Source organism: Chamaea fasciata, unplaced genomic scaffold (assembly GCF_029207755.1).
Source record: "Chamaea fasciata isolate MVZ Bird 193981 ecotype frontalis unplaced genomic scaffold, bChaFas1.0.hap1 SCAF_1, whole genome shotgun sequence".
NCBI lineage: Eukaryota > Metazoa > Chordata > Aves > Passeriformes > Sylviidae > Chamaea > Chamaea fasciata.
In genome coordinates, this window is record NW_027094086.1 from 47,620,616 (window position 1) to 47,633,944 (window position 13,329).

The window sequence follows — 13,329 nt, forward strand, 5'->3', positions numbered from 1 at the left end:
CTAGCTGTAGGAATAAACAGAAGCAGTCACATTTTATCTAAAGTAGCTACTTTACAGTGTAAGATTTTCCACGTCAATTCACTTTCAGTATCAGCACTTCAATCTAAGAAGGTGGGTCAAATGACTAGTCACTGGTATGTTACATATTTTCAGACTGTACAGTTAAATATCCCCTGACTGAACTTTTTGGGCTTACTAAACACACCACATATAAATTATATCAAGTTACAGGAATTACTGGAGAACTAGTTTACAGAATAGCATGTTTTGTCTTCAGACTTGAGGATAAAACTCACTAAGCTCCGTGATAAGTTTGAGATTCTGCTGCCGGATATTTTCAAACTCTTGCTGCTTCTTTCTCATATGTTCTTCAGTTACAGCACAACGATCACATAACCCCGCTCTCAATCTACAATAAAACAAAGAGAAAAAGGTCCCTCTGTTAAAAAAAATTGCCATGCATGAAGCAGATACCAATGTTTAAAAGGTCTTTTGAACAATGAAAACTAGAAAACTTCTGACAGCTATGCGGCACACCACTAAGTACTGTGGTTTTATAAGTTCACACAGCAATGTTTTGAGATTTCTGAATGATCTAATACTATGTGCTCTAACATTTGCATAAATGATCGTAAGCACTGGATACTTCTAAAACATGCATTACCTTATTTAATAAAGTGGAGCATGCTACACCTTGCCACTGAAATCCTTTGTGAGGCATCTTACTAAGAATACTGTCAGATATAAATCAGCATTGATTTTCAGTAAAGTTCATTAAAGAAAATACAAATAAGCAAATCACTACACTAAATAGAATTACTACTTCATCTAAGGAGGATATGTAGTGTCATTAAGCAAAATAATCAAATAAAAAGGACAAATAGTAGTTTCACTCTGTAACAACTGCCAACCAAATGTGAAACCCTTTATCTAAGCACCAATAATTTGAAGTGGATCCAAAAGTTCATGAGAGGCATTCATGCCACTGTCTCTAATGGTTTAGATTAGCTGTTTAAAACACATCCATGATCAGAACAAGACTGGTTAGAATCACTCCATCTTACCTGTCACATTCATTCATGCAATGAAATCTGTGTTCATTTTATAGGTGATAAATGGGATGTATTTATTTCTGGTACACAGCAAATAGTTAACAGTATTACCAAAGTGAAAACCAGACTCTCTTTTGCCTACTAAATAAGAAATCAGTTAGTCAAAAGTTCTGCATTGCTGCTGCTGCTACTACATCAAGTATTAAAAAAACCAAACTCAACCAACTATGTAAGTTTCCAATTTCACAGCTGAATATTGGAAGTAAAAGCTATACTGGTTTATTAGTGTTTTAATATTGTGGAATTATGGCAAGAGTAAAACACTTCATACTAGCTGAATGTGTAACAAACAGATTACAATCTCCTCGTATTAAATCAGTTGAAATACTTCTTTTGTTTTTCACAATGTGAGTAATTCATCTGATAAGGGATTAGAAAAGTTCATCCACACAATGAATGCCTCTCTACTTACATGGTATGAAAGTTTATTAGCTGCATGGCTACAAGCTTAATTCCTAATGCCTTTAACAGAGAAATGGAGTTGAAAGTAGGAATAGCACAGCTTTAAAACTTGAGGTAACACAGAAATAGTGGAAAACCATTTACTATGTAATGATCTCCTATGCCCAGAAAGCTTCTGAGACCTTATTAATAGCAAATTTAACATTCACTTTCCAAAACAGGTATAGCTTTTAAAGATAAAAAAATGCACTGTAATTTCATGTCTATTAGTTTTGTTTTGCAATACCAGCTAAAACAGGAACAAATAAGGAGGAGGCAGAACGGATCAAAAGGTAAGGAGAACACCTAAGACAAAAGGAGATAACAGATGGAACCTGTGATGAAATTTAGGTAGAACAGGCAATTAGTAAAAAAGACTCCCTCAAATCTGAAACATTTCCTAGTGAGTTATTTCATTAGTTTCACAACATACTACAGCCTTTGGGTATTGTACTTGTATTACAAATTGATCAATACAAAATTTAACTATACGAAGATGGATTCAAAAGAATGAACCCTAAAATGTCTGTCTGCCTTTCAAGCTGCTCTATTCCAACTTTTGTTGATCTTAACTAAACAAGGTAAGCACTTTGAAAATAACAATATACAGAAATTGTTATTTATTTATATATATTATTGATTTTATGTTTAGTTATATAGATGAGATAAATAAATATATATGTTATATATTTATTGATTGCTCTTCAGTCAGAAAAATACAAATTCTACACCTTTCTCCATAACACACTATTTAGATTGCATTAGAAAAGGACTGGCTTACTAAAAAAAAAAAAAAAAACAACAATCCCACACCAAAACACAATAAACTCAACTTGCAAAGTATCCAGAACTACTCTGTAAGAGTAAAATACAGCAAACTCAAAAGCCAGAAGACACTACTTCACCTGTCTTCTAAAACCTTGATAGTGTCATGAAGTGCTTTTTGCTGTTCTCTAAGTTGTTGGTTCTTGGTATAGAACTCTTCAAGCCTCTCTGCATCCCTGAAAAGAAAAAGAGGAAAAATTAGTTCTAGCTTTAAATTGCAGTAATTACTTTTTCACTAGAGAATTTTCTATGGCACGTTTCATGCATATCCTTGGGAAATATGATTATCACCAGCACAAATATTAAATTGAAAATAAAACTAGTGTTTCTGATTAATAATAATTTACAAATGAAAGAGGAAAGATGCAGCTGGTTTCTAATTCATAATACAAGTGGATCTGTTACGCCTGATTTTTGTTCAGGTAAAATCTAGAATTGATAACAGTCAAGGCATAAAACCTAACAATGTTCAAGCAACAATTTCAAGGAACAAACTCAAACACTTCTCTTACACTTTACTGTGTTGTGGAGCTGTTGGGAATCTAATGGGAGCTTTCACAGTCAGGTCGTTTTGGTCTTGTTATATCAGTGAGTAAATTCTGCAGCACAGCAAACCACATTAGGTTTGGAAATCTCTGAAAAGTCTTTAGATCCGTTAGAGGTTTACTTCCTCAAGAAGAAATTCTCTATAGAACATATATTTCCATAATATGAATAAAGACAAGAGAAGTGCCTTTCCAAAATCCTCAGAAGCAGATGATTTTGTGGAAAATACCTTCTCTAAAAACCAGAACTAATTAATTAACAAAGAATATTTTCTCCTTAAAAGAGCTAAGGAATAGTAGTAACGTTAACTTCCCAATTCTAGCTCCCTCTCAGTTTTATTATCAGATCACAACATCTCTTCAAGATGCGAACAACGTACAAGTGACAAGTACACAATTATTTTCTACAGGGAAATTCATGTTCAGCAAAAGCTAAGTGCCTGAATCTGTGTAACATGATGATGACTGACTTTTGAGAAATACCCAGGTTTTTTACCATGGAATCCTTTGTTTGTTTTTAGTGTGCCTGAGATGGATTATTTGTGGAAGTCATGAAATTGGCTCAGGCAAAACTGTTAAGCACACACACACACATCAGGAAATGAAAACATATTTAGTAACTTGTTAATACAGCTCTTTTACACAAACATACTTTTAAATTGGCACTATCCCTTTAACATATGTTTAGCCAACCACATTTTCATATTGCTGGCATTACCGTAGTACAAGAAACTGGCAATCATGGGTCATAAAGTGAATGGGACAGCTGGAAGCTTCTATAATGGTGTACAATCACAAGCATATGTTATTAATCCTTAAATTTAAGTACAGATGCTTTATTTTTCTGTACTATCACACAGACCCACATAGGCCATTCCAACTGCATATTCAACCTATAACACAGTTACATGCAAACAGCATGAGGGACCATTTAAGGCTTGTACTTTTACTTGGGAAGGACAAAATATTAAAGTTCTGTTACCTCAGTTCACTAACCAAGTGCAGCCAGGCCATGGCAAAATTTGAAGTCAGACAAAAAGCAAGCTGTATTTTCCTAATGTTTAGGACATTAAAAAAACCCTCCAACAAAAAACTAAAACTGCAAAAAATCCCCTCATTCTTTCTGTTTATGCCACTCACAGGAGACTTAAAAGAGCAAATTTAAAAATTGTTTCTAGTTAATTCTAAGTCATTCTATGGCATTAAGTCCTTTGCAATAAATAAGTGAGACATAAATGTACACTAATACTACATGTCTCTCACCTAAACCCTGTAAAATGCCCCGTAAAGACATTAAAACAACAGAAGCAACTAGGATGTTGGTTGGGGCTTTTTTTCCTTAAAATTCTAGTGCACCTGATAAACACGACTGACATTTTTGGCTATGAAGGCACTGAATAATGGCCAGTCTCTGACCTAGGGTTTACAAGTCATTAGCTCCAATGCTGGAGTGGGATACAAAATAAGGTGCTCATTGTCAGCTGATTACCAAGTTTGAAATACTAAACCCCAGGTATTCGGATGCATCAAGGAAAACAAGACCTCCTATGTAACAGGACTGTATCTACAATGTGGCAGTTGTAGAAAGATTCCAACAAACAATGATTAACCTATCTGGTATTTTTTCAGTCACAGCACTGATGATAAGTCTCATCTAGAAAACTGCCTGATCAATTGAAGATTCCAGAACATGGAAGCAACTTATACACCAGGCAAATATCAAAAGCAAGAGATAATTTCATAATTTCAGAGTAAAAAAAGAGTAACTACTTAATTTATAAATTACACTTAAGAAAGAACACACCCTGTAAAGAGCTCTGTACACCTTCAGATGACTTCAGCTGAATTATTAAAGTAAGCAGAGTTCTTTACACATCTAAAGGATGAAGAATCCATGAAACCTTAATTGATCTTACAAGAATCGCAGCTCATTAATCGGAATCTGACTCTCCTTTAATAAATTAGATCATTAGGATGAGTACTTACAAGCATCTTTCCTTTTTCAACTTAGATATTTTCAGCTGTAAGCCTGAAAAGTAGACAGAAGAAATTACATGTTACAGAATTCTGATTTTTAAAAAAGAGTAAGACAATAAATTAACTCCACCTTCGCCACTGTCATCTGCAAAGAGAGACAAAAAACATCAGTAATCTGGAGAGAAAAAGGTCCCTTCTGGAATTTTTGAGTGTGTTCTACAGGATCTTGGAAACAAATATAGTCATTGTGATCTCCAGGAAATACAAACTTATTAAACAAACACACAGATTTCCACTTACACAAGTAAACAAACACCTTTGTGAAATAACCACACACGAATAGCCACCACTGTCAATTTATTTGAACTGACTATGCCCACATAAGTAGCATGAAATATGTTCTGTGTGCACATAAATTCACAATACTACACTCATAATGAAGCATCCAATCACTGAACTGAGAAACGCTTTACAGTGCATAAAGGAAACATTAAAAATATGTGATTCAAGGCTTTAAAGCAAAGAAGGACAACATCCTTCTTTGGAGATATGCTCAGTCAAAGCTTTCTTGGAATATCTGAGGGTGAATTGAGGAATGATATTTCATCTGTGACCCTTCTCCCACTAAGAGTTCCACACTCCTAACTATATATTCTGAGCAGAAGTAAAAAGCTTTGCAAAGACACCTGTTCTCAGCAGGAGTGACCAGCTGACAGCCCAGGGGACAGAACACTGTCCAGCCAATCTGCTTGCAAGGTCTTGGGTGCATTTGTATGTGCACAGAGACAAGAAGATATTTACGCACAAAACAGTTTAACAAGCAGGATACAGTGCCGTGGAAATTTATGTGATATTACCAACACACAAGCTGGCCATTCCTATTCCAAATAAACAGAAATAATCAGACCCCAATGATAGAACAGTTTCTTAAGCAGAAATCCAAGTGAAATTTTCATATCACATCAGAAAATTACATAATATTTTCCAGCATGTTTATTTTCTTCTAACTATGAAAAGTTGCTACCAACTTCAGGTTGAACATCAGGCGTCTTGTAAGCTCTCTTGCAAAAGCATTATGAATTTAGGATAGCAGGATAAACTTATAAAACCAGAACACTAGTAAAAAAACTTGAGACTGCTTGGAATTTAAGCCTAAATACACAGCTGATACTACATCTTCCTATAGAAAAATGTAGGTTAAGGCAGGTAACAGACTATTTTTTCTCCCCTACTACACTCAACTAGGAACAGCTCTAAGGGAAAAATTAATTGCTTTAGAAGGTTCACTCTTCAGGCCACTTAAAATGTCAAGCCAGCCACAGACTCAGTGAACCCATACCTGCAACAAGATGCCAGCGAGACAATGAGTTAAAAATGCAGACAGACTACTTTTAAAAAATCTTAGGAAGTATAGCAAGATTTCTTTTATCTCCAAGTGTTCAGCACCTGTGAGACTTTATGTTCTATCATGCAGATGAGCACAGAAAGAGGGTTTATTTCTTTAAGCAGTTGCTATTCATCAAGTCAATTAGGCATCTGCAATTAGAACCCCTATAAAGCTTGCTTTAAAGCTGCTCCACGCCCATCGGAAGGAATGAAGCTGCACAACAATGCACCTCCTGTATGAACAGGCACTCTGTTCAGCAAGTATTTAGGATTGTAACTTTGGCAACCTGAGCGACCAATTGAAGAGGCAGGGCTCAAAAGGCCCAGTGCTGTGCTCCAGGTAACACTATCTCCCCTCTCACCTGAATTCAGGAGGAACTAAACTAGTTACTTAAAGGTTGCATTTTTTCTTAGTTCAAATGACTGCAATGAGAAGGCAGGAAACCAGCCTGTCACATTTATCCAAGAGCCTTGAATTACTATATTTGCTGCAGTCTCTTCTTTTTGCTTTCCCAGAGCATTGAGAGTTTTTAAGCAGGCTCATTTAAGGAGCTTTGCTTTTTCAAGTTTCCTTATTTAACACAGGGAGCACATAAAACTCTGTGGAACTACACTATGTCCCTTCCCAATTCAATTTTGTCTTTCACACAATATTTTTATGGAATAGAAAAGCTGTAGACTATATAAATCTGCATTACCTAAAGCTTGTAAATGCATTAGTAAATGACACTCTGCACCTATTAAAGCAAGGGAGACCTTCATTAAACTATCATTAGGCAGATGAATTAAACACTCTTTTATGAAACTTGCTATTTGATTAGACTACATAGCTATAATATTTCAATTAATGGCTATGATAATTCCTGCTCTGATGAACTTTCAAATGCATTAAATGCACTTCCTTAAAACTGACAGTGCCTGGGCAGACTGCAGAATCTTTATCACTGAAGATTTCTTGAAACAAGTTGGACAAGCTACTGTCAGCAATGACGCAGACATAATCCTACCTCAAGGGTACAGAGATGGACTAGATGACCTTCTAAAATCCCTTCCAGCTCTGTTTTCTATGATTATTTACTTTTGAGGAACTTCCAGCCATTTCCTTTCCTACAGCAATCCATCAATAAGATTGCTTTACTCATAAGTTTCTCTCCTTCTATGAGTACAGCTTTTTCTCTATTGATATCTTCTGCTTTTCAGAGGTAAGCAGTAATTAAAAAAAAAAACCAACAAAAAAACTAGGCTATTTCTTGTACATAAAACTGCTCACATTTCTATGCTGATATATGTTTTTAGGACAGAGTTTTAGATTTAAATTAATCCTCAGAAACCATCTTGATAAGATCCACATGCAGGAAGACTCTATATAATTATTACAAGCAAGAGGTAAGAATTACCACCTGTGGAAATAAATCAGTTTATAAAAAGCATTATTAAATTCCTTTGAATCTTCTGGGCACTATGCAAGAATCCCACACATTCTACAGATAGGAACTAAAAGCCAATGGTTTTAATGACCATTATTCTGAGCTGTTGAGCACTTCTGAACTCCATGAAAAGTCAACTGACACTGACCATACCCAACATCTTTGGAAAATGAGATGCAGGTGTCCTGCCCATTGTCTGATAATGAATTTAAGTTAAATAATAGCTATTTTGAGTGAAGAAGGCTAAAACTGGAATTTTTTTTGAAGTGATCAGTTGAAAAGAACAAGAAGCTGGATTTCTTTACATCATATATAATGAAATAGTAACATCAAAATTCAAAAAAATCCCTTTCAAACTGCATGAGTTTGAAGCATTCTTCAGTCTACATTCTATAGGTATAACTTGTATATCCAACATGTCTGACCATGTTAAGTTCATGTGTCGTAAAGTCTACTTTTCATGGATTTTAAATAAAAATAATCTCACCATTTCAGTGTTTAGTACATTGTACATGCAAAAAGCTTTTCCAACAACTACAAACTTTCCCTTAATCCACCTTCCACCACCTTCAAAATAATTTTTGCTGACACTCAGATTAGAAACTCATGAGTCAATTTTAATTCTTATTTATAGAGTTCAGAAACAAGCAAAGTCTAGGCAAGTCTGTGTTTGATGTTTCTAAAATATCTTCCAGTACCATTTTCTATAAGAGGATCCCCACCTCCTGAAAAAATTAACTATCCTTCAGGCATGCCTTTGATGTTATCATGGAACACCTAATTTTGCCTAACACGGTGTGGGACATACTGACAAAGGGTTAGGCATGAAAAAGACTGCCTGGTGGCAAAATTACCTGGCCACACCCTTCACGCATTCTAAAGAGTATCTTGCTTGCATAAAGAAAACCCAAACTTGAAAATCACGTGCTGCACATCCCCCAAGAAACTGGAGAAAGGGTCACTTAACATAAGTCTCTACATCAGAGCTTTTTGTTTGTTAAGTTTTTGTTGTTCACACATGCCACAGATTGCCAGATCCCATCCTATCAGTACTTCCGCATTTATCCGTGGTCCACATCACACCACTCCAAAAAGAACCATCAACAATTAAAAAAATAATGATTAAAAAAAGGTTAATTTTCTGTGTGTTTTGGAACACAATATAAAACTGCAGTTCATATGTTAATGTAAAGAAATGCTACTGTCTGCTATAGTTCTCTTTCCACTTGCCATATTGGTATATGCTTTTTGGTTGCTTGTTTGGTCTGTTTGCTGTTTTTTTTAATAATCAACAACAAAGTGTCACGGCCCAGTGATGCAAATTATTGAATCAAGACTTTCAATTGGGGGCAAGTAACATCTATTATAAACAATCTCCAAGAGTTTTTGAAACCCCAAGAAGTGAAGGGATAAATGGGCCAAAATGGACAGACCTGAAACTTTCTTGAGGCTGGTAGAAACAACCAAGGCCACACTGAAATGGTTTGGGTAAAGATTCACCTGCATGACTAAAGCTCTTAAATGACAAAACCTCACCCACTTTTATTCCAGCCTAATATAAATATTATTTCATACATAAGGAAAAACTTCTTAGAAGATACAGTCCAATACTGTTTTAGTTCCATTCAAAAGAATGGATCATGTGACATTAGCAGAACAAAATGTTAACTTATTTCATATTTTAGCAAAAACCCTTATGAATACTCCTTGTAAATAAAACAATATTACAGTAACAATACATATGGTGCAATAATTCATTTTTTCTGAATTACTGAAGAATGAACCGACATTAACAGCCAATCTGTAGTAAAACTGTTATTACAAGTCACAATGTAAGAATAATCATATTATAAAAACATTATAAATTTTGCTGAGAAAATTTAGAACACTAAAATCTGAAGAAATAATTTTCACTTCAGTAACATTAATCTGCAGTGATTCTGCACAAGTCAGGGGAAATAAACAATACATATCATTTGAATGTATCTGAAGCAACTAAAGCCAAAAGCAAAAGAAAAGAATCCATTGAATAACACAGTTCGGAAATCTGAATTATAATCCATTAACGGTAAAGTAACACATAAATATTTTGTAGGCAAGCAGAGACTCTACAGAACATTGTGTGACTTTTTCTTCACTGACCTAGCAAATCATTTCTATGTGTTGAGAGTTTAATCCTGTTAAACCAGGCTTAGGTGGTCAAACTCTAAGGACCATTTGTAATCATTGGGTCCTGAAAACATTCAAAATCTATTTAGTTCCATGCAGAGTATTTTGGTTCAAAGTTTTCCTGTGGTAACTGACAAACATCAACTTTAACCTAACAAATCCAACCTTCAATGATTTACCTTGTACTTCTTTATCATGACATTCTTTCAGTTTGGACCACAGTTCTTTGAAGAAGTCTCCTGTAGGTTCTGCAGAATTAGGGCTCCCACAGCTTCCTCCAGATACATTCATCTTGTTTTTCTCTGCTCCCAGTTTCTTTGACTTGCAGAACTGGCTCACTCTCAAACTTGGTATTTTAAATCACATAGTTATGAAACTGTTTCTGAAGAGAGGTGTATGTCTGTAACGACAGAATGACAACACTTCCATTTAAATTGATCAGAGCATAACTTGTAGCCATGGATGAAATGCAAAGTTTACTGTCTATCCTTGTTGAGGATATATATTTATATACTTTCATACTGACAGTCACCGTGAAAGCTTGGACAATGCTACATATTTTGCTGCAGCTAATTACAAACTAACAGAATTTTCCTCCCTTTCAAAAGCTACCAACTTAAAATTAGATTAAAATACTTTGGAGTCTTTATTTTTTCTTACCTAAAGATACAGTTATACCGAATTCCTGTTTTCCAAAAGTAAGCCATAGTACCCAAATCTAGCTGCCAGCAAAAGCATTTGTCATAAGTTTTATCAGAGATGGATTTGGTCTATATACATCCTTTATATAAACTTGGATTCAAATGACACCCTTTTGCAAAGAAAAGTTCACATCCCCTTGAAGTCTTCCTAATTCTTTATTAAAATTATTCCCATTCTCTGATTAAAAAAAATGGAGAGTAATCACAAAAAACATATAAATCTCCAAAACATCAATATTTGAGAAGAACTATGTAGGTCAGATAGCTCTGTCTTACAAGCTGGACTGCCTACAAAATCTAGGATAATCTTATCCATAATTCTCACTTGTTTTGAAGGCTTCCTTACAGAGATGATGCCCTCAGGCAAACTGCAGGGGAAGCATGGTACTCAGATCAGGCTCTGAGCCAAGGTAAGATTCAATTCTACCGGCACTGGGTGTCCAATATTGAAATACTCCTGTAATCTCTGTCCTTCAGTTCCCTCTGTGTGAAACTGGACATTCTAAGTTTTCTCCATTTTTATGCAGTCAATTTTAAACAAACACTTTTGAACAGGGACTGTCATTACCAGGTCGACATAGCTATCTCTATGACTTTGTAATATAAAATGCAGTAAGAAAAAACCAAACCAAACAAACAAACTAGGTATTTTGTACTATTCCTACATTAGCAACCTGAGCAAGCAAGTCACCATGCCTATACTGCCAAATGGAAGGAACAATTTGCTCTCAAATTTTTGAGGTGTGAATTATAGTTCAGATGATACAAAGTCCATGATTAGTCAAGGAGCTGCATTTCCTATCTTGAGAGCCTTCAAACAACTTAGAGCATCTGAATGTAGCTGCTGGTTTAGCTGGTCCTCCAGATTCACCACAATCAAATGTTCAGTCCAGTGGTCAGTAACCAAGCATAGGGCCCGGAGGCTTTGGTTCCACATCTCTCTGGGCATTGTTTTAAGTCACTTTTTTTTCAGTCTGGCTGCCTTTACAATGGAATAAAAATAATGGAACAAAACATTTTTCTCAACAGAAACACTTGAACTGCGTGTTTTGTATAATATAAGGATACTTAAATGTTACAATAATGTAACAGCCAGCAGCTCCACATTTGCTTTAACCTTCTCTGCCCAGAGCAAATTCAGTGCCTATTTCAGGATATGGCTTCAAGTTTGCAAATGTTACCTTCAGAGAAATACTTAAAAGAAAATTACCCTTTGAAATTAGCAATGCCTACAGAAGTTGAACAGCAATTTGCTTGCTTCTTTGCAGCTGAAACGCTCCACTTCGTGTGCGGCCACATTAAGCCATCTTACAACACTCTGTGGAGCCAACTGCTTAGTGACATTAGGAATGGCTTTTAAACTCCTGTTTTGCACCTTCTACAGGTGTTTCAGGATCAAGCTTTTTCTCTATCAACAGCACGCCTGTTTTCACTTAGTGTTTCAGATTTAAGTATGTTAGATGACTCATTTCCACGGAAAAGTCATCTGACTCTAGACAGTAAATGGTGTCCGTTGTGTTTGTTTTGGGTTTTTTCCCCCAAGATGACGGCAAAAAAAAAAAATGCACAAAACCCACTCAGTTTCTGCAAATTATTAGTACATCAACAGGCTACAAATAGGAAAAAAAAGAGCAAGGCATTTTCCCAAGCTTCATCTGCTTCAAGATCCCAAAATGACATATTGCTTCCTACAGGTGTTCAACCTTCCTTAAAACCCAGGGCCCGCAAGAAGTGTTCAAGTCGAGCCTTTGACAGGCCTGGGCAGCTGCACGGGTGTAAAAGTGATGGCTTAGTCTCCAGCCCTAAGAAAATGCTTCCCAGTCCTTAGGGGAAAAAAAACCTCCAGAGCTGGATGTACGGACACTCGCAGACAGGGACATCACTGGAAGCTGCTTGGGGATGGATGGGGGTGGAAGCACAGCGCCAGCCCCTCACCCGGATATCCTACTTTGCTGCTGTCCCGGCCGACTGCCGCTTCCATGGGACCACCTAAAAGCGTCCATTTCCCTCTTCTTCCACAAACCAGCTCCCTCCGGCACCTTGAAGCTTTCCACGGCTTCATCAATGATTACCTCCAGGAATCCATCAGCACCGATAAACGCGCCGAGGCCGCTCATCGGTGCTGATCCCTTTCCGCCAGGGACACGCCGCCCCTCCGGGATTCTGGTCAACACGCGGCACCTCGATCCCCACCAAAAACCACCGGCTGCTCCTACAAACTCAACTCTGCTGTACTTCCCGGCGGCGAACTTTGTTCTCCTTTCCCTCTTGCACCAACACCGCACAGAAAACTCACTCGAAAGACACGCCGGGATGCTCTGGGAAATCCTGCCATGACCAACACCTGGGAGCTTCCCGCCAGGCTTCGGTAACACCCCGCAGCCGGGACGCCAGAGGAGCGGTATGGCATGTCCCACACGCCGGGAGCCTCCCAGACGGAGAGAACGGGGCTCCCTGGAACAGGCGGGGCAGCGCCCGACGGGGACTCGGGCCCGGAGGGGCTGTGGCGGGCCCGGCCCCGGGGCGGAGCGGGGGCGGCGCGCTCGCGGTCGCTCCCCGGCGGAGGACGAGCGGAGCGCGCGCCGTTACCTGGTTGGCTCCCAGCGGCTCCGCGCGCCGGCGGCGGGAAAAAAGGAAAAACTGCACCGAGCGCCCAGGGAGGCGGGGCGCGGGCAGCTCTCGCGAGCCTTCCGCGCTGCTCTCGCGAGACAGCGGCAGCTTGAGGGTCTGGGCCCGTCGCCTGGAC

At 37.7% G+C, this 13,329-nt stretch overlaps 1 protein-coding gene across 2 annotated transcripts in view; it reads right to left on the minus strand.

Moving 5' to 3' along the window:
• Positions 1-13,094, minus strand: part of RBBP8 (RB binding protein 8, endonuclease) — a 34,135-nt gene extending 21,041 nt beyond the window's left edge. The window contains exons 1-5 of one of the 2 annotated variants that reach the window (XM_066182521.1): positions 12,880-13,094; positions 10,062-10,282; positions 4,910-4,952; positions 2,459-2,554; positions 297-409 (exon numbers count right to left, since the gene is read on the minus strand). In XM_066182521.1, coding sequence (XP_066038618.1) covers positions 297-409; positions 2,459-2,554; positions 4,910-4,952; positions 10,062-10,173 — 364 coding nt within the window. In that variant the 5' untranslated portion in view covers positions 10,174-10,282; positions 12,880-13,094. Of the gene's footprint in view, positions 1-296; positions 410-2,458; positions 2,555-4,909; positions 4,953-10,061; positions 10,283-11,793; positions 11,908-12,879 lie in introns of those variants that run through there. The other variant, XM_066182527.1, reaches the window with a different exon arrangement.
• Positions 13,095-13,329: the final 235 nt, after the last annotated feature.